General features: G+C 37.7%; 2 protein-coding genes across 2 annotated transcripts; both read right to left on the minus strand.

Annotated features, from left to right (window-relative positions):
- Window positions 1–75: 75 nt before the first annotated feature.
- On the minus strand, window positions 76–2661 carry LOC104587360 (putative glucuronoxylan glucuronosyltransferase IRX7). The gene is made up of 4 exons (XM_010244938.3): window positions 1995–2661; window positions 1547–1908; window positions 1162–1412; window positions 76–911 (listed from the first exon to the last, which is right to left on the minus strand). Exons 1-4 carry the CDS (start codon window positions 2305–2307, stop codon window positions 452–454), a joined length of 1386 nt encoding a protein of 461 aa, XP_010243240.1. The 5' UTR covers window positions 2308–2661; the 3' UTR covers window positions 76–451.
- Window positions 2662–6414: 3753 nt separating this feature from the next.
- Window positions 6415–8140, minus strand: LOC148802243 (uncharacterized). Its single transcript, XM_088897850.1, has 6 exons — window positions 7585–8140; window positions 7420–7487; window positions 7212–7321; window positions 7076–7156; window positions 6676–6967; window positions 6415–6564 (listed from the first exon to the last, which is right to left on the minus strand). The coding sequence occupies exons 1-6, from the start codon at window positions 8138–8140 to the stop codon at window positions 6415–6417; spliced, it is 1257 nt and encodes a 418-aa protein (XP_088753976.1).
- Between the last annotated feature and the right edge of the window lie 15684 nt (window positions 8141–23824).

Below are 23824 nucleotides of genomic sequence, written 5' to 3' on the forward strand. Positions count from 1 at the left end.
CTTTCTGACACTTCAGCTGGCAACCAGCCCACTTCCCTTTTGCCATTAAAGATTCTCTCCTAGCCCAGCTGTAAATTTATCCATTTCCGTTTTTTTATTCTTTTCAAAAATAAATAATAAATAATAAACAATATTTCCTCTCTCTCTCTCTCTCTCTCTTTCTCCACATACATGATCAATTCCATTATTTTATTCCTCTTCTCTTTGTCAAAGCCTTTTTTTTTATTTTATCCTGTAGCGCTGAGACCATCGTAGATCCGGTCTCATCGTAGTTCCCGCACTACGGATCATCCAGCCAACCAGATGTCCCCATCTCCAATGTACATACACGTGTCCCCACCAGGGCTCCCGTGAATTCGAAGCAGTCCAACAGAAACACAGCTGTCCTCCATTATTTTGCCTGCATCAGCACCCACGTTGGGAAAAGCGCCACGTATCCCGCTTTCACTCGCTACGAAGTGGCCCGTCTCCGGTACGACCTCTGAAGCTTCTTTGACAGTTCTTGTAGCACTTGCCAGGTGGCATCTCCTTCTTGGACTTGATCGTTGAACAGTAGGGCCCGCCTATTGGCTGGGTCCCACAAGTTCCTTTGGATGGTCGACAGGTTAGTTGAAGCAACGTGGTCGAGTATTTTGTCGAGGCTCCCGACGTCCCTTTGCGCAACGGTGAGCGATATCTCCGGCCACCGGACGGCATCCGAGAATGGCAACCGAATGCCGTCCGCAATGATGATCGGAACACAGCCGAGGGCGACCGATTCGACAAGTCGAGGGCTCCACGGGGCCCAGCCAAGTGGGCAGAGGCAGAAGACCGACCGTACAATCTCTGACTGATAACCGACAAACCTATGCCGCTTCAAGTAAAACTTCCGGTGCCGGTTGTATTTCTCCCAAATCACCGTCCGTACTCGCCTACAAAAATTAAGGGAATTATCTCAGAAAGTTAAATTCTAGACATCGTGTCGTTCGTTTTTACAGAAATACCCTAGAAAATCCCGCCCGCTTTGTCAGACAAGACTCTTTATTGTTAGTTCTTCGGATTGACCAAAGAGTCCTATACATCTACTGATTTTCGCCGCAGACGACCCTCTTCGTAAGGGGTATTGCTGTAATTTAAGATTTTTTTGGGATTTTGGTTGACAGGGGATAACTAAGTAATTACTTGCTGTAAAACCGTCCGCTGATGTTCTTGGGATGAACTTCCATCTTGCCTCTGAAAAATGCCCATATGTCCCTTTTGCCGTTCTCCGGCGCCGTTTCCAGCGTCGACCGTATACTCTCCGGCGAAACGTAGGGCGGTATCAACACATTTTCGACGTCTTGACAGGGATGCCGGAAACTGACACCAAATGTTTGCAGTATGATCGATTTCTTCAAGAACGGAGGAATCCCGTCTGCGATAGCTACTTCCTCCTTCACGAAATTACAAAGAAGACAAAAGATTAAAATAAGTAAAACCCTTGTTTCTTCGAGCAGCCCATTTTGAGTAAACTGGAAAACCTGCACCGGAGAAGACAACAAAGGAAAATGAAGAATCTTTGACTCACCATAGCGTGAAAACAAGCTCCGTAATCGTGGGAAGCGACAAAGACGTGATCGGACCCGCCGCTTCGGTTCCAGAACGGCATTTCCAAAGAGATGAGCTGCACAGCTGACGCTAGAAGAGGCCGCGCGTGACCGAGCGACGGGAAGCCATTAACGGTGCTGAAGTTACAGGACACGTAAACGGGAACAAAGAAGAAATCGGCTTCCCATGGGTTTAGCGTCCGGACGTCACTATCCATTAATGCCTTGTGTATGGCTACTTCGGCTGCAAAGAGATGGTTGCTGCATCGCTCGTTTGCTAACCAGTCTGCGTTGTACCTCAAAGGGAGATCGTAGATATAAACCTTCAAATTGTCGAACGACCCTAAAGAAAACGAAAGAAAATCGAATGAGATGGATGAGTAACCAGAGTTATGAAGCAGGAAGCGAAACAGATCAAATTTATCGAACCTCGAGACAACTCAGACAAGTGTATTTGTTTGGTTCTACTGAGTTGTTGTGAAAGAGTTGTATTGGACTCGAACAAGGCTCGAGAGACAAAGCTGGTCTTTGAAACTGAGACGGTGGTTTTAGGGAGCAAGGTGGGTTTGCTGGAGCTACTAATGAGGTAATAGCTGAAGAAATAGAGGGATAAAGAAACCCAGACAACCCATCTGAAATATCTGTAGCAGGAGCTCTTCTCTTGTCTTCCATGTCTGTTGTGCAAGAGCTTCATCCTGACATAGAACCCCCTGCTCTTGGTGGTTCTCTGCAGTTCCACCATGCCACCGGGGATTTGAAGAATAACCAAATAAGAGAGCTTGGAGAGAGGTTCAGTAGTTGAGATGGGGCTTTCGTTTTAGGTTGGAGAAAAAGTGAAGGCGAAGACACAAAGATTAAAGAGATGGGTAGTTGGTAGTTCGTTTTTCCATCGTTTCTTTAAGAAATGAAGTCGATTTTCTTGGTTGGTTCGGTTGGGATTTGGATGTTCAGTCCTCTTTCTTTCTTGAATTTCTTTTTCATCTATTAGTGTGATTCTTTCTTTGAAGAACAGAGGAAGAAGGGGAGAGAGAGAGAGAGGGAATTGGGATGGGCGTTTTCAGGAAGTCACATGGAGGAGTAGCATAGATGTGACCGTGAGGAGAGTCTCCGTTATCGGCTTCTTTTGTCTTTAGGAATGAGAGGATGAAATGACTAAAATATCCTCAATGTTTTCAAAATGGAGTATTCCAGGTTTTCGGTACTACAGCCTTTTTATGGTATTATCCAACCAAATTGGAGTGTTCTACTGATCTTCTTACCTCGGTGTAACGTATCGGCTCCGGATGCAACTTGCAACGAAACGTATCGGTTTTGGATAAACGGAGTCATGTTTTCGTGTCCTTCGAAGTTCAAAGTATGGGAACTCCAAGATAAAATCTGACATTACCTAATTAATTAATGAATTATTATACATTAATTGGCATTATGTCATTATGGAGCTAATAAAGAAACACAAATCACATGGTAGACATGTGCCCAATGGGCTGATCGAACGTTTCCCCAAATCCCAAGAACTGATGGAATACCCGGCTGACCCTCCGATCTATTCAGCCAACAAAACATGTTCCAACCCCACATGTTGGTCGAGAGGTGGAACGTGTTTTATTGTCAAGGTGAACCGGACTCTATTCCACCATGAGGTGGAGGTGGTATGGTGCGGGAAGGATGATATATTAAGGTTCTGTTTGTTCGTCGATATCTTGTCGGATAAGTTGGTCATCTGGATAGTTGATAATTTCTCTGCATTCGTGCATCATTATAATGAGTTTACAGAAAATGAATATTTTAGAAACTATCAGTTTTTCAGGCAATTGGTGCTTTTCTTGGAGGCTGAATAAATTGCTTATCATACACTAAAAACGTTAATCATTTTCTGCCTTTATTATTATTAAAAAATGTAAAACCCGATCAAACATTGGCACTTAAGCAATTCCTGCCTGTTTATCACGTTACCTGGATACTGAAAAACGAACCAGGCATGTTTGGTTTGAATGAAAATGTAGGTAAAGGTAAGAAAACCTTTACAAATTTTGTACTGGTTTCCCGTCTTTCTCTTCCTTTCCCTATCTTTCCCTTCAAACCAAACATAGATGGCCGGGATTCCTGGGGACCAATACTGTAATACCCAAAAGAACCCACTAAGGTTAATAATGGGAGAGTGGGTGTTGTAGGAGGGGGCTATTTGGAAATTCTTTTTAAGGGAGGATTTCTTAGCAAAAGGGAAAAATGTATTCAGAAAAGAAAACCTAATTTCTTTAGCTAATGCAAGAATTATTTCCTCCTTTTTTTCTCTTCAAGCTAAGAGAAGGTAAAAACAATCCATCTGTCAATAAAAGAAATTAAAGGAGTAGACCGTTAACAAAAGCAATTGAAAAGATAGAGAACCCAGGACTTAGATAAGAGAAATGTGTTTCTCTCTCTCTGTATCTTTATTCAGAAGTCTTGAACCCAATAAATAGACAAATTCATAATAGAAAATGCATGTAAATAGGACTCCAAACAAACCCACGTTCTGCACAATTACTTTAACTATGGACTCTAAACAAACCCATATTCAAATACTATAATTAATCTCCTAAAGACTAGGACACATTGACTGAGACTACAACTAGAAACATAAACGTGCAGAAAACAATTAATATTATCTTAACAATCCCTCCCTTTAACTGAACACTGCAGTGCTTCAGTTTACTTGTGCAACAGCAACATCAACATTCTTCAAAGTGCAAACACCCATCAACCTTCTCAAAGTTTGGAAGGGAGAAATTTTGAGAGGCTTAGTAAATATATCAGCCAATTGTTCCTCACTTTTGCAATACTTCAGATCAATGGTGCCATCACTGCTTAGGTCTCTTAGAAAATAGTATTTCACATTTATATACTTGCTTCTTCCATGTAACATAGGATTTTTGGACAACTTGATGGTTGAATTGTTGTCACAAAAAATTGTAGTAGCATCTAGTTGCTTGAATTTCAACTCTTCAAGAATTCTCCTAAGCCAAATCGTTTGACAAGCACAAGATGTTGCAGCAACAAATTCAGCTTTTGTGCTTGACAAGGTGACAATCGATTGCTTCTTGGATGACCATGAAATAGCACCTATCCCAGACATAAAAACGTAACCCGAAGTACTCTTCCTATCATCTTGGTCTCCTGCATAATCGTTGTCAGTAAATCCCAGCAAATTAGACTTTGCACCCCTTTTGTAAAACAACCCAAAGTCCTTAGTTCCTTGCAACTAACGAAGGATTCTTTTGGCTGCCAACAAATGCAATTCTGTAGGTTTCTCCATATATCTACTAATTATGCTTACAGAATACATTGTGTCTGGTCTTGTTGCAGTTAGATACATCAAACTGCCCACAATCTGTTTGTAAAGTGTGTTGTCAACCTTCTTCCCTTCATGGTCTTGGTGTAGTTTCAAGCCAACCTCAAATGGAGTTTTTACAGGATTACAATCTTTCATTTCAAACTTGTCCAGAATTTCTCCCACATATTTCTTCTGAGAAATAAATATCCCATCACATGATTGCACCACTTCTATTCCAAGAAAGTAATGCATCATACCAAGATCAGACATTTCAAACTCGTTCATCATAGATTTCTTAAACTCTTCAAACATGTCATCACAATTTTTAGTAAAAATAAGGTCATCAACATACAAACAAACAATGAGCATTTTCCCTTTATCTCCAATCTTCACAAAAAGTGTATGCTCGTAAGGACATTTTCTAAAACCAACTTTAAGAAAATAAGATTCAATGCGACTATACCAAGCCCGTGGGGCTTGTTTTAGCCCATAAAGAGCTTTCTTTAATTTGTAAACTTTATGCTCATTTCCAATCTTGACATAACTAGGGGGTTGTTCGATAAATACTTGTTCCTTTAAGTACCCATGCAAGAATGCTGATTTGACATCTAGCTGAAAAATAGACCAAGAATTTTGTGTCGCCAAAGCAACCACCAATTTGATTGTGTCATGTTTTGCAACGGGAGAAAACACTTCTGTATAGTCAATCCCATATTGCTGCTTGTATCCCTTGGCAACCAAGCGTGCCTTGTACTTGTCAACTTCACCATTTTCTTTCAGCTTTGTTTTGTAGACCCACTTTACACCAATGGTTTTGTGTCCTTTTGGAAGGTCAGATAGTTCCCATGTATCATTTCTTTCAATGGCATCAATTTCATCATCCATCGCTTTTCGCCATTTTTCTTCTTTAACAGCACTCTCAAAAGTTGTAGGATCACAATATGAAAATAAAGCAAAGTGAGTAATTGGTTCTTGAATTCCAATTACCTCATAATCTTCCATCCAAGCAGGCTGTTGGGGTTGTACTTGATGAATTTCAATGCATACAAGGTGCTGAAATTTCTTCCAGCTCATCATTGTTGTCATAAAGGACTTGGGTAGGTTGCTGCCTATTCCAATCCCAAGTGTTCTCTTCTTCAAAAACAACATCCCGGCTGGTCACAATTTTCTTTGTAGTGGATTGAATAATTTATATGCCTTTGATGCTTCACTTACACCAAGAAAGACACATTTTTCAGCCTTGTCATCAAGTTTCTTCCTTTTCTCATCCGGGTCATGAGCATAAGTGATGCATCCAAAGATTCTAAAGTGATCCATAGCTGATTTTCTCCTACTCCAAGCCTCTTCTAGTGTCATATTTTGAACAGCAAAAGTTGGACTTCTGTTCAAAACATAAATGCTTTAGTTTACTGCTTCTGGCAAAAAAGTCTTTAGAACTCTTCCTCTTGCCAATAAACTTCTCACCCTGTTGAGAATGGTTCTGTTTTTCCTCTTCGATACACCATTTTGTTGTGGTGTATGCGCAATTGTAAGCTCTCTTCAAATGCCATGCTCTGAACAAAAAACTTCAAATTCTTTTGAGCAATATTCACCACCACGATCTGTACAAAGGCTCTTAATGGACTTTCCTACTTCAGTTTCCACATGAGCTTTGAAGTTTTTAAATGTAGATAAAGGTTCTGATTTTTCCTGTAAAAAATAAACCCAAGTTTTTCTTGAAAAATCATCAATAAAGGTAACAAAATATCTTTTACCTCCACTAGAAGATGGGTTTATTGGTCCACAAATGTCCGAGTGCACCAGCTCCAAAATATCCTTTGCTCTCCATGACTTTCCTTTGGGAAATTGAGAACGATGTTGTTTGCTAACAACACATTCTTCACAGACTTGGGAAGGGGTAGTAATTTCTGGAAGGCCTGTGACCATGTTCTTCTGTTGAAGGGTCTTCAATCCACCAAAACTCAAGTGACCATAACGAAAATGCCACAACCGTGAAGGATCTTTTATTTCACCCATCAAACAAGATTGGATACTTTCAATCTTTAATGGAAACAATTTGTTTGAACTCATTTGAACAATTGCAATAACACCTCTAACAGGATCATAAATTTCACAAAGACCCTTTTTAATAGTGATAACATAACCCTTTTCTTATAACTGACTAGCACTCAATAAGTTACTTTTCAGGTCAGGAACATACAATACATTAGAGATTGTTTCCACAAGACCATTCTTGGTTCTTATCTTAATATCACCTTTTCCCATCACTTTCACAGTAGAACTATCACCAAAACTCACAGTAGAATGAAAATCTATTGCATCCTGTATCCACATACCAGATTTCTGACTCGGGTTCTTTTTCGTCTTGAACAACCATCAGCAATGTTTCTGCCTCCTTTTTCTCGATAAAATTTGAAGTCTCTTCATTTTCTTTGTCATTAAGCAGCTTAGTGTAACATTCAGAATGATAATGACCGAATTTATGAAATCGAAAACACTCTATTTTGGATTTGGCATATTGCTGATCTCGTCCTCTGCCTCTACCTTGAGAGTGATCATCACTGCCACCCCTTCCTCTGCCTCAACATCTACCCCTGCCTCTACCTCTACCTCTAGAATTTGAAGAAGAAACAGGGGTAGAAGTCTTTAAAGCTTGTTCCTCTGTAGTTGAATCTCAATTCATGTTCTGTTCATAGACCAGCAGAGAACTTTGGAATTCATCAAGGGAGAGTGTGTCAACATCCTTGGATTCTTCAATTAAACAGACAACATAATTGAACTGGGGTGCCATGGACCGCAATATCTTCTCAACAATGACAACATCTTCCATCTTTTCACCATGGAACCGCATGGTTTTTGCAAAATAGCTGGTTACAGATTCACCATTCTTCATCTGTAGAACCTCAAATTCCTTTCTCAAGGCCTGAAGTTGTGCACGCTTCATTCTAGAAGAGAATTGATATTTCTTATTCATTGAATCCCAAATATCCTTGGAACTTTCTTTGCAAAGAATAGTTTCCAGGATAGATCGATCAATAGCCTGGAATAAGTAATTTTTCACATTCAAATCTTTCAACTTCAGTCCCTCCAACTCCTTTTGTTGAGCGTCTGTGAGTTCCGTTCCAGCCGCAGGTGTTGCTACACTAGTTTCAACAACATGCCAGTACTCTTTAGACTGCAAGAAATTCTCCATCAGCATGCTCCAGTGATCATAATGACCATCAAAACGTGGAATGGTTGGTTGAACAAAATTCTCAGAAGCCATCAGAAGTCTTGAACCCAATAAATAGACAAATTCATAACAGAAAATTCATGTAAATAGGACTCCAAACAAACCCACGTTCTACACAATTACTTTAACTATGGACTCTAAACAAACCCATATTCAAATACTGTAACTAATCTCCTAAAGACTAAGACACATTGACTGAGACTACAACTAGAAACATAAACATGCAGAAAACAATTAATATTATCTTAACACCATCATTAGAGAATCAAGTTGGGGATCTATCTCAGTGATTTTTGGCATCAAACCACTCTTTAAGTAAGTCTTTTTCTCCCTTAGATTTTCTGAAGTATCTATCAGACCTAAAGGAAAGATAACCCTATCGGTCACTATAAGGACCAAACCTTGTCAAGTCTCTCGGATGATTGTGTTATTGGTCGTGAATATATACTCACCTTATAACGCTATCATAGGAAGGTCGACCCTTTATGCACTCAAGGCGGTCATCTAATCTTACCACCTAGCCATGAAGTTCCCCATAGAGCATGGCGTAGGGATAGTTAGGGGAAACTAGCATGCTGCCAGACAGTGCTATGTTGTGACGCTAAAAGGCAAGACCAAGGAAGCCCTACCACTAGAGGGGCTCGACTTCAAGGATGAACCATTAGTCCAAGGCTAGTCGGTCGATGACCTCATTTCAGCTCCCCTAGACAAAGCCAAGCCCGAGAAAATGGTAAGACTCTGGTCTCGCCTCCTTCAAGACACACTTTCCGAATTGGTAAGTTTCCTCAAAACTAATACTGACGTGTTTGCTTGGTCCGCAGTTGATATGCCAGGAATTGACCCCTCAAGAATGGACCCAAACTGTAGGCTAGTTTGGCAAAAGAATATAAACTTTGCACCGAAGCGCTAGAAAGCCATCAAAGAGGAGGTGGACAATCTACTCGGCACTACTTCATAAGAGAGGTACACTACCCTAAATGGCAATCTAATGTGCTTGTGGTTAAGAAAACTAATGGGAAATGGTGTATATGCATTGACTTCACTTATCTCAACAAGGCCTGCCCCAAAGATAGCAGACCTCATTCATTATAGAGCACGACACCTAATGCTATATGATGATGCCTTTTGGACTAAAGAACAGCGGGGCCACTTACCAAAGACTGGTGAACAAGATTTTTAAAAGGTGAACGGGGAGGAACGTTGAGGCCTACATAAACGACATGGTTATGAAGAGTCTTAGGGCTAGCCAACACACTTCAGACCTTGGCGAGACATTTGGGCTATTGAGACAATACAACATGAAGTTGAACACCACCAAATGTGCCTTCAGGGTCACCTTAGGAAAATTCTAGGGTTTTGTAGTCACCCAACGAGGCATAGAGGCCAACCCTAAGAAGATACAAACCATACTGGACATGGAGCCCCCTCGATCAATTAAAGAAACCCAAAGGCTCATTAGCCAGGTCGCAACCCTTAACCAATTCATGTTGAAGTCGGTCAATTGGTGCATACCCTTTTTCTAGGCCATTAAGAAGTTGAAGGATTTACAATTGATAAAAGATTGTTAGAAAGTCTTCGAAGAGTTAAAGTCTTACCTCACATCACCACCTTTACTTACGTGGCCCATCCTCGGAGAAACCTTGTTCTTATACCTCTCAATTGGGGATGAGACAGTCAGCTTGGTGCTGGTTCGGGAAGACAAGGGAATTCAGATGCTGATTTATTATGTCAACAAGGTCCTCCATGAGACTGAGACTAGATTCCCTGAAGTAGAGAAAATAGCCTTTGCACTAGTGGTCTCAGCTAAGAAGTTGATGCCTTACTTTCAAGCCCAAAACATCTCAGTGTTAACCAACCAGCCCCTTAAGTCGGTGCTCGCAAAGCTTGAGACCTCAGGTCGGCTAACCAAGTGGACTATCAAACTATCGGAGTTCAACTTACACTATCAATCGAGGCTTGCAATAAAGGCACAAAGCATTGACAGACTTCTTGGCTGAATGCACCATCATCCACGGCCATAGGCACGCCCCAAAAATGAGGAGCCTTGGTCGACCTGGACCTTATTTGTAAATGGATCCTCCAACGCCAAATGAAGCAAATTTGGCCTCATAATTCTCATCCCAGATGATAAGGAACTGGAGTATGCACTATGGTTCGATTTCCCTGACTCCAACAACGAAGCTGAGTACGAGGCCTCGCTTGCGGGCCTCTAGGCAAAAGACCTCGGAACCAAGCACATTGAAGTCTTTAGCGACTCGCAATTAGTTATGAACCAGTTGAATGGGGAATGTGGGGCCAGGGAGCCAAATATTGCCAAATACTTCGGCAAAGTCTGAGAGTTAAATAGTCACTTCTAGCGCTTCGCTTTGCACCAAGTCCCACGGGCCGAGAACGCTCGAGCTGATACCCTATCAAAACCTACAAGCTATTCAGTATCGGCCCTCGCCTACACTTTGCACCTCAAGAAGTTAACATATCCCATCATCAAAGAGAGGCAAGTGAAAAAAAAACAGAAATTATAAAAACACTTGAAATTATAACAACACTAAAAATACAAAAGAACAACAAAATTGAAAAACTAAGAAATATCATTTTTCCTTTAACTCGCCATTCAAGGCTAATTTGGTCATGAAAAATGTTATTTATGTTGACATGGACACCTCTGTTAAAAAACATTAACAGTGCACTAAGGGAAGGTGAGTTTTGGTAAATAAAAACTTCATAACATGGTGAGTTTTAGACATTTTGAAAAATTGTGGTGAGTTTAAGGGAAATGTTGAAAACTCATGGTGAGTTTTAGACAATTTCCCGGTGTGACAAATACAAAGTAGGCCCACATAATTGATTGAATATATATAGTGGGGTATGAACCCAAAAGCTGGATTAAGTAAGATATTGCTCACAAACTTGGTCAGAACAGGACTGGTTATAGGTATTAGGCACAACGTTTTCGAACCCTCGTTGACTCAGATGGTCGGACCGTTTGGCCTAGAAACTGTCGAGGCAACCAGTTCTGTTTTACCCCAAACCCGAAATCTGGTAAAAAATTTGAAAAAGTCAACAAACCATTGATCTGGACGGTTGAACCGTCAAACGGTTTTTGACTGTTTTTATATATTTTTAATTATTTTTATTTTTACTGTCAAAGTAAGCCATCCATTCGAACGGTTGCATTTCCGGGTCTTTTTTTAAAACGTTGATTAAGCATGTGAAACGAAAGAGATGTTTATTTACTGTTGAGGAGGAAAGTGAGAGGTTGGTTATCTGCCGGAGTCCCGTGAAGGGCAAGCGAGGGGACGGAGTTGTTTCAATGGACGCGTATGAAATAAATGAAGGAATTAATGAAAAGAAGTCCAAGCGTGAAGCGTGAACCAACCTAACCGTATCTCCATCTCCATGGCGCTGAAGCCCAAGATGGTAAGGTTTTTTTGTTAATTGATGTTATTAGTAATAATAAATAAGGATTAGTGAGTCTATTATGATCAGGGTTAGTATTTAAGTAGAGCGTGATTATTAGTATTAGTAATAGTAAACAAGTCGCATAGGGACTTGTAAAGGTAGGCATCGGTTTATATATATATTTATCGTTGGGGTAAGTTTTATTTAACATTTTTCTATTGGGGATAAGTGTTTATTCTATCTAATGGCGTCTAAGTGTTAATAAATAGGTTCATTATTGATTTTTTCGGCTTTTCAAATAAATCAATTACAAAACGTTTAGTCAATAAACGTCCATGGTTTCAAATGCATACCATATATAATTTTTTTAATTTTTATACGTATAGTCAAGGTTTTAAAAACCAGATTGAACACGGAACCATTTTAACCATCAGTTCCCAAGTCAAATTTGAACGAAAGGCCCATTCTAATTTAAAAAATAAAAAGACCAAAAATTGTTGTTCGATTCGCCAATTCGACTGCCAAAGTCTGTGGGTTGCTAATCAAATGAATGGCTTTTGACTCAAGAATTATTTTAAGGTTAAACAGAACCGATTTCCCGACTGATTCCCAGGTAAACCGGTCTGACCGTCCGATTTAATCCAATATATAAGCTTTTACGTTATGCTGATTTTGAAATCATGTTTTTAATTGTAATTGAGCTTGAGACTGAACTCAAACCTCATATTTTAATACCAAATTGAATTTAAATAGAAAAATGTTCATGTGGACTCGGCCAGAATCCTGAATCCCATCCCTATCAACATTCCTTTCAACCTACGTCCTCCCCACGTATGTATTTGCATGATTGGGCTTTCAAGTTTGGAACCTTTTCAGTGGCATGTAACGGATAACTACCAAAGTATGGAGCCCACGATGCGGAGAATGGGCCAGGCTCTTATAATGGACCATGATGGGCATAAGTAGCCTGTAGCCGGCCTGTCTCGTTCACCGGTGAGTAAGTTGATGCAGACACTAGTTGGGAGTGGGGACCACTGGGTGCCGCTGCCGCATCTCTTCTCCGTTCTGCGAGGAAACCCATCGATACCCTAAAAAACGCACATCCTTGAACTCAAACCATCGGGGCCCACATAGGGTCAACTGTTTGAGTCAACAACATAACCCACTGGCCAGTTGAAGAAACAACATCAAAAGGGTTGGATCTCGGAGGGTCCAGTCAAACCCGGATCCGTTTTTCAGTGAAATCCCAAACATATTCGTTGGGGTGGATCCATACCTCACCCACTTACTCAATTGGGCCGGACCATTCCCTCAACCCTATCAGATCAAACAAACCCTAAAGCCTAATCTAATGCTCCATTTTCAAGGCATGTTTGCACCCGAAAAGAGAGCAAAGTTTATATATTCAAGGATGTAAATTTTTCACTCAAAGTTGATAAATATTAAATTAAAAATGTATATTTCAAGGTGTAATCGCCACGGCTCATACATTTATATATATAATATATTATATAAATTATAATTATATAATAATATGTTAATAAAATAAATAATTGTTTTCAATTTATTATACTATTTTGTTTGATTATCGTATATATAAACAATTGTAGACACCAAAAATTCATATAAAATAAAACGTTTAAGATTTTTTTAAAAAATAAATAGCTTTAGCCTAGTCCATTGTCCGGCCTGGCCTAAGACTCAGTCCATAGGCCAGCCCGACCTGTGGCACGGCATGGGCCCGTACAGGCTTGAATCATGGGCCGTGCCAGGCTGACCCCCTAAAATATTCTAGGGGAAGAAGGCACGACCCAGCACGACCTGTTTTACAGCTCTATTTGCACCCATTACAATTAAAAGTTGTTTGACAAGAAAGTATAATTTATCAAATGCAAAACTAAACCAACTTTACATTTGCATGAATCAGATTTGAACTTTGAAATTGATAATTTTGTTTAGATTTTCGAGAGGAGTAAAGCTTGTGCCACCCCTCCACCCGGGGTAAAGCAAAAAGTTAATGGATTTAATTACCAGCCATTGTTCAGCTTACTGAATACATGCATATCAGTTTTTCAGGGCGGGCAATAAGTGAAATACTGCAAATTTGAGAGAATGAAGATGTTCAAAGCTTAAGATTCATAAGAAAGGATGAAGATGTCAAACCTTGTCCTGAAATATTTTCATTTTCTGAGAGCATCAAAGTTCAGAATCGGGCAATACGCAATTTCTGTATTGGTACTATGAACGATGCTACCAGCAGATGGAGTAGCATGCAAACAGACCTTAGGTCACGGACTAAGCAGTAAGCAATCCCTGTAAAGTCATTTTTTTCTATGCTTTTATTAGTTGGAAGAAAAGGCCAGGACCATTGGTCCATTGCCCATTTGTGAAAAGTGCCACACTTCGGTAGGGAATGTAGTACCCTACACATTACTAATCTGGAACTACTCTGTTAGTGTCAATATTTTAAAAAATGACCCAGAATCAGAATTGTTTTGGACACCGGTTTTTGGGTCGATAATTTGACTGTTTGATTTGAATGGATAATTTATTTTAACAATAAAATTAAAAAATAATTAAAATAAAAAATGGTCAAAATCGTTAAATGGGTCAAACGGGTCGATTGTTCAACCACTCGAATCAATGAATTATTAACCGATTCGATGATTTATGGCCAAAACATAAGTTTAGAGTATAATGGAATTGATTCCTGAGCCGAACAGCCCAACCGACCAAGTCAACAACAATTCGAAAACATTGATTAATATTGTCAGAAGATCTCTCTCTCACATAAATGATGAAACAACCTTTTTAAAACCATAAAGAATACCTTTCTAGCAAGGGAAAGGATACACCCTGCCAAAGAGGAAAAACCAGTGGCGGATTGATGGATATAAAGTCTTGGCCTATGAGAGACATGGAGGTCCATGTGCCTGCTTCATTTGGACCATTGAATGGAAGTTGGCACTGAACAGACTGGATCAAAACACTAACAGGCCATGTTCATCCATCCAATTCCTTAAAATGGGTACCACTCCCAACAATTCAAACGAGGTGGGCATGGCCCCACATCCCTTCCGGCCCACAGAAGGGCTCTAAAAAGACATGGACACATAGCAGAGGTAGTAGGGCCCACGACCGTGGAGGGCCCAAAAGAATATGTTCAGCTTTTCAAAGTAGTGATCCAACTGTCATTGGTGAAGAACAGAGAATTATTGAGAGAGAGAGATGCCTTTGTCACGGGGAACAGGAAGAAAACAAATCGCCATGTTTCCATGTGCATGTGAGAAGGAACAAATCAATAGCAGTTGCTAAGGTCTTCATTTATATGGGTGTTTGGACTGTATTTGGAGAGTGGAGGTGTGCAGTGGGCCTGGAATGTGAGCATCCGTAGAACATTAGTTGGGTGCAATTTAGACTCTATTGACTAACATAGACAATTGTGGCCTGTGGGATACTGGGCTGTGGTCTGTGGAGCAGTGGAGGTGTCCAGTCCACCATTGAATAGTTCCCCCCAATTGCGCAATGTTGTCACATACTCACATGGCTGTTTGATGATCTCAATCATCTCCATTAAGGCTGCATTTGATTGATATATCCTTTGTTGTAGTTAAAATGTTCCTTGTGAATACTGAGTTTTTAACTGCAAAAATAAAAAGGAATGTCAAATGAAGCCTTAATTATGCTACATATTACATATAAATGAGAGCAGACTGGTCGCTGATATAGGTAGATTCATTTCGAAGCGTGTTAAACTGGCCCAATTACCCTTAATCAATGTATATAAATGAATTTTAGTTGAAGAAATCAATTCACTTATGGGGTGTTTGGTACATTGGAATTGGGTTGATTAATACAAATTTGTGAAAAAAAAAGTGTTTTCTTCTTGAAATATTCTGAGTTGTTCAATACAAATTGTTATTTCTACCTAAAACGTCAAAGTTGATATTTGTTATATACATGTATTTTTCTAATTGAAATGACACTTATAACACATACACACACATGATGTATTATGTGTGTGCATGGCAACACATATTTTCACAGATTCATATAGATCAACCCAAAACACAAACCACTGTACTAAATACCTCTAATTTAAAACAACTATTTGGTTTCACCGTTTATCAAATAAATGGTAGAAAACTGAAATGTTTTGATTTTTATGCATGGGACATTTGGGGAAATGTCAAATTCTTATTTCCCCAAATGCCCAATGTTTCTTGAAACTAAATGCTGATGTGACACACTTTAATGGATATTACTTTGAGGTGGAGAGTAAAAAACATTTAAGGTAAAGCCCAATCAAACAACAAAAACAAAAAACATTTGTAGTGAAAAAGTACAAATAAACGTTTAAAGTGAAAAAAATACAAATAAACAGTCTATCCATAAACGTCCACGGAACCAGACACATACTTATACGTTGCCACATAGGCGCCCCATCAGCAAAGGCCTCATTAATTGCATCCGTGCATATCAAAAACAAACATCGATTTCTATGTGTCTCTCACATTTCAGAAAGCTTTATTTTTGGAACTTCCTAAAACGGGTATATTGACACTTTATTGATGTGGTGCCTAATGATGCCTATGTGTCATAAACACCCTCATTATTTGCTTTACTCATAAATATAAACTGAACCAAAACACCCACTTAATGTTTCTCGATTCTGTTTGCTTGAAGCAATTTCATTTGAACTGGTAGAAAAATAAATGAGAATAATACAAAATTTGGTTGGCTTTTTTATTTGTACCATGCATTGTTTTTTGGTACCACCATTGTTTTTACTTGATTTTGAATTAATCAATACAATTTGGTGAGAGATGTATTGTCTTTGTCACATCACATCACAAAAAGAATCATAAACTTAATGTTTCTACAAATAGTCCCCAGCTATTAAGTTTAAACTCTAAAGAGCCTCAAATTATAGTTGGGTAATTTATATTAACCAACGTTTCAAATAAAAACAGCAACGATGCCAAACACAAATAACCCAAAACGGTAATCAAATATTCTTTTGCACCCGCCATGACATAAAGTCCATAGAATATAAGTCCAGCTGCAGATGCTGAGGTAAAAGTGGTCCAGACGAAACAAGAACTTTTTTAAGTTTGCATTGTTCGGGCCATAAGTGGTCCAGACGAAGTGTATCAGAATACTGCCATTCCAGAAATCAATCAATTCAAACAAGGAAACCCACCATTTGTTCTGAAGAATGATCCCTGAGAAACATAAAATCAGTCCCAAGCGTATCCATTAATTGCTTGGGCCTCTCTGGATGATCCTCGCAAAGAAGAATACAGTTGAATCATCCATCATGAGTTTCATGTAGAAGACAATTCATGTTTTAGATTATAGAACCATATAGAGTTTCCATAGAGAAGGCTAGGTTATTATTTGCACAAGGCATTTATTTGTATCAGTGATTGATCCATTACTGGTTCACAGTCTAGATGGAGATTGTACTTAGAAGCTGATTTTTGTTGAAACAGATAATATTCCCTTACAATAAAAAACTATTTTAGAAGCTTATTCGGGATAAAATGGTATGCCATAAATCATTTTTATGCTCTATTTACAGTACAAATATGAACTAGATACAAAATTTGCACCGGGTTCAGCTTTGCATCCATTTGTGTGTGACTATGCTTTGCACTTGTACCAGGCATGGAATTTGCACTTTTGTCTCATTTGCACTCATTGGCACCATGCAAATTTTGCATGTAAGGCTGCATTTGGAAACGATGCAAATGAAGTGTAAATCTCGGTTTAGGGTAAATTTGCACTTTGGTTCATTTTTGCCTTGTGTTTGGCAACATTACATTTATGCATTGACAAATGACAGAAAACACATTTTTCAATGCAGATTTACATTGATAATAAGATGTAAAGAAGTAAATTTGCATTCAAGTGGGATTTTGATAAAAAAAAAAAGTCATGCTTTATTGGAATTTGTGTTTGCATCCATTACAACTAAAAATCTGTTTGGTAAGAAGCAAGGATTAAGGTATCGATATGATTTTCCCGATACGGAGCGTATCGCATCCGTATATTTGATCATAGATACAGGATACGCTATGACTGGGTACATAACCCACAAATCGTGTGTATCAATATAGTACACCTCCGTATTGGGTTGTATCGTACTGTATCGGTGGATATGGTTCGATACACACCAATATGGAGGCGTATTTGTGTCTAGTTTGACAAAAGTGTACATTGACTACTTTTGGATTATTTTTCACCTTTAATACAAGTTAAAAAAATAGTATTATGAAAACTGAAATAAATAATTTAATATTTAAATTTTCCAAAAAATTTATTATAAAAACAATATATTTCATCTACCTTAGATGATTTATATATTTTATTTTACATATAATTATATGTTAAAAATGAATACATAGTTATTATTTGAAAAAAAAATAGAGTTATTATATAAAAATACTAAATAAATAATTTTTCCCAAAAAATAATAAAAACTGAAAATTAAATATAATTTATTTTATCTACCTTTAATGGTTTATTTGTTTTATTTTACAATTATGTGTAAAATAAAAACATTACATGTTAAAAATGAAAATATATTTATTATTTAAAAAATAGTTGTTATTTAAATAAAATGCTAAATTAATAAATATTCCAAAAAATTAATAAAAAACAAAAATTATAATTATAAAATTGAAAGAGTGATAATTATTGTGCAATATTGGAATGTTCTAGAGTCACGATATTGTTTATTGTAATATTTCTCTTCATATAACCTATTGAAGCATGCATTTCTCATGTATTTATATCTTATTCATAGATAATTCAGCTTTTGTTTTAGTATTATTAATGTATTTATGTGATTTGTATGCATTTCCCTAATGTATCCAAGTGTTTTTATATCTTTCGTTTGTATCTATGCATTTCCAAAGCATATCCGTATCCGGATACGTATCCAACTTACCCAATACAATACCCAATACCGATACTTTGATCTTTGGTAAGAAGGTAAACTTGTCAGTGCAAAATTAGCCCAACTTTACAATTTATATGGACCGTTTTACACTACATATTTGCATCGTTTTCAAACACAGCCTAAGAAACTGATACAAAATTTGTACTACATTCCCCCTACTTTGATTCCATCTCATAAAGTGGGGAGTACATTTTGCCTCCTAGCTACCATATTCCTCAAAGTCTCAAACAAATAACCTTGTCTAGCTCCCTCAAACTTGGGAACTTATTTCATTCAGTGTGATGGGGGAGTAAACTATGGAAACAAAGGAACTTTCAGGTTTTACATGTATGTTATGCAGAGGAATTTTGATTGGCTGCAGGTGAGAACTTAGGATTACTGAAAGATCCAATTGAAGTTGAACTATGGGTGATTTTTTAAGCAATTCCTTTTGCTCCGGCTCAAAGATGAAGAGATTTAATAGTACTTCAGATTCATAAAAAAATGTGGTGGATGCACTTCGGGGAAATGTATAACAGGTGGCTGAGGCCATGGCTTTTGCTTCATTTGCAGCTATTGTTGTATCATCATCCATGCATTATACATGAATTCTATTTCGCAAATTCATTCTAAGTCATGTCCACTGTTAAATTATTAGTGCTTAAATCACTTTTTACTACTATCCATATCCTTATTTTGATCTACCCTAAGAGCTATCTCCCCCCCCCCCTCTCTCTCATTTCATCCTTTCTAATTTTTGCACTCATCCAAAGATTTCGGATGACTGCCGATACAAGTTCACTTTTAGTGGCATAGAGAGCAATGAAGCTGCCCCACCTGGTTGCCAAGTTTGATCTTGTTTCAGCAGAATCAGTGCTTGGTTGATTACATACCTTCGGGCTATTTTAGTGTGCCTAATGGCTGAATCGAGAAGTGATGTGTGTTTGTCTGATTTTGTGGTTTTTTCTTGTATCTTTTTTCTGTTAGTTTGTCTATTGGTGACAGGTGAGGCGAGCCTAATCTCTCTGTTTATCGTTTTGGGATGTTCTTTGTTTTGTTTTATTCAGGCTCAGTTTAGAAGAAGTATAAATGCAAATATGTACAATACAAATATATATAAAATAATATAAAATATAAGGTTTTGCACTCTACAAATTTGTATTTGAATTCCTTCCAAACTGAGCATCTGTGATTTACGAGGACTAACTTTACCGGAAAAAAAAAAAAAGGAAAAACATCATGGGCCTTGGGCTGTGTGGCATCTAGTCGGTTGACATCTGCGCCCCACAACGTCCCACAGCACATCCCTGCCATGTATTGGGAACATCTCCCGAGGATGTGCTGTGGGACGTTGTGGGGCGCCCCCTTGTTGGGCGTATATCTGAACTCTCGTATAAGGCCTAGGCCATATATTGATTTTTGGTGTTGTCTTGAATTAAAGATTGGTTTGGTTTGCAGCTGGAATCGGAATGATCTATTGCCTGTATGTTTGACGCATACGAGAATTGGAATAAACTGGAATAGGAATCTAATTGCCAAGGGAGGGGAAGGAGTGACAATTCCCGCGAATAGGGAAATGACATTCTAGTAGGAAATGGGCTATTCCAATTCTGATTCCAGACTCCTATTCATGTGAATCAAATGCAATGCTAGATTTGCCTTTCAAACTCAACCATTGCGCAAGCTTTTATGCGGAGATGTGCTACAACTTTTGGGCTTTGGTTGCTGGTTCTGCATCTATCTCTCACATCCCAACCGTGTATTGGGAGATGTTCCCAATACATGCTGAGATGTGCATGTGGGGCACCTGCTGTAGGCTGCCTTATCGAAATCAATAAAATTGAGAAATTTTTGCTACGGAGAAATTCCAAATGTCAATATACAGAGCTCGAGACCATTATAGTTGATGAAATTGGAACAGAGCTTGAGGCATTAGCTTCCAGCACAATAGCTCAAAGAGGTTTCCAACTGGTTGGATCAGCACATGGAATGACTATAGGATGTCTGAAATTTTCTGAAAATAATTCTTTTGTTTTTTGAGATCAAATCTCATACTAAGACTCGGTTCTTTTGAGCTAGTAAACTTTAGCTTCAAGAAAGAAAATTTTTTTGGGTCAAAATTAATTCTTCAAATAGTGATTGTTTGAAGCATAGTTTTAACTAAACATTCCTAACTTTACATCATGCTCAGTCATCTACGATATGGATTTGGTGATTTGTTTGAATTCTCTCTTAAATTATCCTCTCTTGGGGAACAGGATGCCAATTATTTGAAGAAATGCTTTTTTCAGACTTTGATTTCTTTGTGCATTGTTAGCTAGTCAAGCCCATTCTCAGCAAGAATAGAATACAGTATTTTTTTTTTTTGGGAATTCTATATAGTATTTTCAATGAACCTTTTTAGCCAATTCCCTCTTGTAGGGGTGGTTTGGTTACTACTCCCTACTTCCCAGTTACCAACAGATCATCACCTCACCTATAGGTGAGAAGTCAGTTGTTATGGGTTGAACACAGGATTTGAGCATAGGTCTTAGGTAGAAAACTTACCCATGCTTTACCAAGTAGTTAATTTACAGCTTCCCATATTTTAATACGTCAAACCATAAGAAACTTTGTAGAGAATAACTATTTTAGAATTTTGTGGATTTAAGTGTTGAGACACTCATTATTGAATGTTGAATGTTGAATGTAGAACCATGATTCAGCATATTGAATGGAATATGCATACCATTATTAATGTCCTTGATTTTGAGAAATAGGGTTATAGCTGTTTTCTGTAGCATATGCTTTATTAGTATACACTTAGTGGGTTAGAGCATAAATTGAAAATTTTCCATAATCTTCAAATTTGCAGTTTTTCTTTACTGTTTAAGGTTTCTTCAACTTATTAGAAATAAAAGGAAATTTGACTTAGAAAAAGAAGGGTTTCCTCCACTTAAGCCCCACCCTAATCTCATTGCATTTTTCAGAACTGTTATTTTATCAGTGAACTATGATTAACATGCCTCTTTTACATTTCTCAATACCATGCGAAACTTGTCTAAATATTGTAGAATAAATAAATAATTATAAGTGTTTGAGTAATATCATTGTACCTCTAATAATAAATTTAATGTAATAGGGTATGACATAGCTGAAATGAAATTTTTTGCTTTCTTCTACTCATATCTTCTTCTTATGATGCATACTGCTTTGAAATATAGTTAAATACCAATAGCCAATCCAAGGAAATGCCATTCTAAACAATGTTAAGCAAAAGAATGCTATATATGGTGCTGTGAGAAATTGAAATATATTCTTTAACAATTTATTCTCCAGTGGCAGTAACTAACTTATCGGATTAAAGATGTGATGATTTAAGTAAATTGATTTTACTACCTTGTCAATGACATTTGTGTGCTAAGTGTTGCACTTGGTGGTGAGGAAGCAAGGAATAGGAAAGTTCAGAAGACAATCTTAGAGAGGAAAGGACCTCCAAATTTTACCTGTGCCACTGAGATGATATCAGAACTGAGTGTCATGTTCATCATAGATTAGATGCAACAGTAGATGCTATACTGGCAGGTTGGCTTGTCCTGCTTTTGAAGGCTTAATTGATCTCCAATTTTCCCTTCTTTCTTTTTCCTTTTCATTATGTAATATTGTTCTGCCCCTTTCTCTAAACTGGAAAATTTTTATAAACAATTGATCTTGATTAGAGATTTTATGATAATAGGAAAATCTCCTGTTTATCAGGTCCACCAGATGAATGTCAAGGCCAATAGTTCTTTGAAAACCTACCCTGGAAGGCTGGAACCCTAAAAGCATTTTGTAGAAGGATCTGACATCACTTAAAACTGATAATAACAGTGCTGAAGTAGAGCCCTTGGAAGATGTTGCTAACTATCCTGCTAGCTAGAAATACCAAGAAATGGAGTAATAATGGATCCATGAACAAGAGAAGTTCACAAGTGTATGTTTATACTTGCAAGGTAAATGGCTTCCATTCTACTCTTTTCGATCTTTATTATGCTTTATTTATTTTCAAGAGATTGGAGCCTGGTGAAAATGATTATGCTCTTGTTACAAACAAACTTGTTAACTGTTCTTCTTTAATCCATGCCACAAGGAGTATATAGTTTTGAACATGATCTGATTTCCCCTCAAACCTGAAGATATAACATATAAAATGGTTGTATTTTGGATACTGGAAGCCGAGCTACTACAAGGAGCAAAAGTAATGGGGCTGGGTGATGAAATAGATGTAACTGATGACATTGGAACTTCTGATGAAATTGGTATTATGTTCTGAAATTAAGCAGAATCCCTGGATCCATGGTGTAGCTAAGTTCCATAACTTACCAGTATTCATTATTAAGGTAACATTCCACTTCTTTTCACTAACCATATAAATATATGCATTCTGAGTCATTTCTCCTGTGTTTGTAAGTCCAGTCAAATGTCATGGCCCAAATGGTAAAGGCAGTTCACATGATTGTAATCGAAGATGATGCACCAAAAAGAAAACTCTCATTGGAGGAGATTGATGCCTTCGAGGTGCATATTTTATTTGCTTTTATCTTTTTTTCTTATTTATATATTGCCTTTTGTACTCTTTACTTAAATGTTTGGTATCCCTTTTTAAGCAAATTGATTTTTCTTTGAGGGAAATTCACGCACTTATGAAAATTAAAGACTTGTTTGTTGTGATTTTTTCTTGAAATTCTATGGCTTCCTTTTCCATGTTATTATATATGTGCCTGTTAGCTTGTCAGTTATTTGTGACTTCAACTAAACTTGGCAGAACTTATTCTGTTAAAGGAGTTCTTCCTCTTTTTGCTAAGGTAAATGAATGAAAGATGAACCTGAAATAGATTTGTACAGAATGGGAGGAGGTACATGATTATATAAATCAAAAACAAATTTTTGAATACAAAATTTAATTGTGTTATTAGAGGAATTACTTTAATATTCAATATGTAATCATCAAGTTTATTATTTGAGCTTAATAATCAGTAATATTAGTAGTAGAGTCAAAGTCTATGATTCGAGGTAACTGAAATCAAGAAACCCGTATTCCAATGATTGAGAGTCAATACTGAAGCCTGTTGTAGTTCCATTGTATCTAAGGCCATGTCCATTGCTAAACTGTGAAACCATGTATTTTTTCTAACTAATTTCCCTGTAGCCCTTTCAGAACCCTCAACTTCTAGTAGATCACTTCTCAGTTCTCACTTCCCTTTATCTTGGAAATTATTGGGGCTACTTACAGTTTCTCATGGCTGAACTTTCTATTTATTTAGATTTTATACTTGATTGCAAAGTTGCATTATAAAGTGAATCACACTTTCTAAGGTGGCAAACAAACAATAATACCTTCCTACTCTTTCTAT

The sequence above is a fragment of the Nelumbo nucifera genome, chromosome 2 (assembly GCF_055504915.1).
Source record: "Nelumbo nucifera cultivar China Antique chromosome 2, China Antique-T2T, whole genome shotgun sequence".
NCBI lineage: Eukaryota > Viridiplantae > Streptophyta > Magnoliopsida > Proteales > Nelumbonaceae > Nelumbo > Nelumbo nucifera.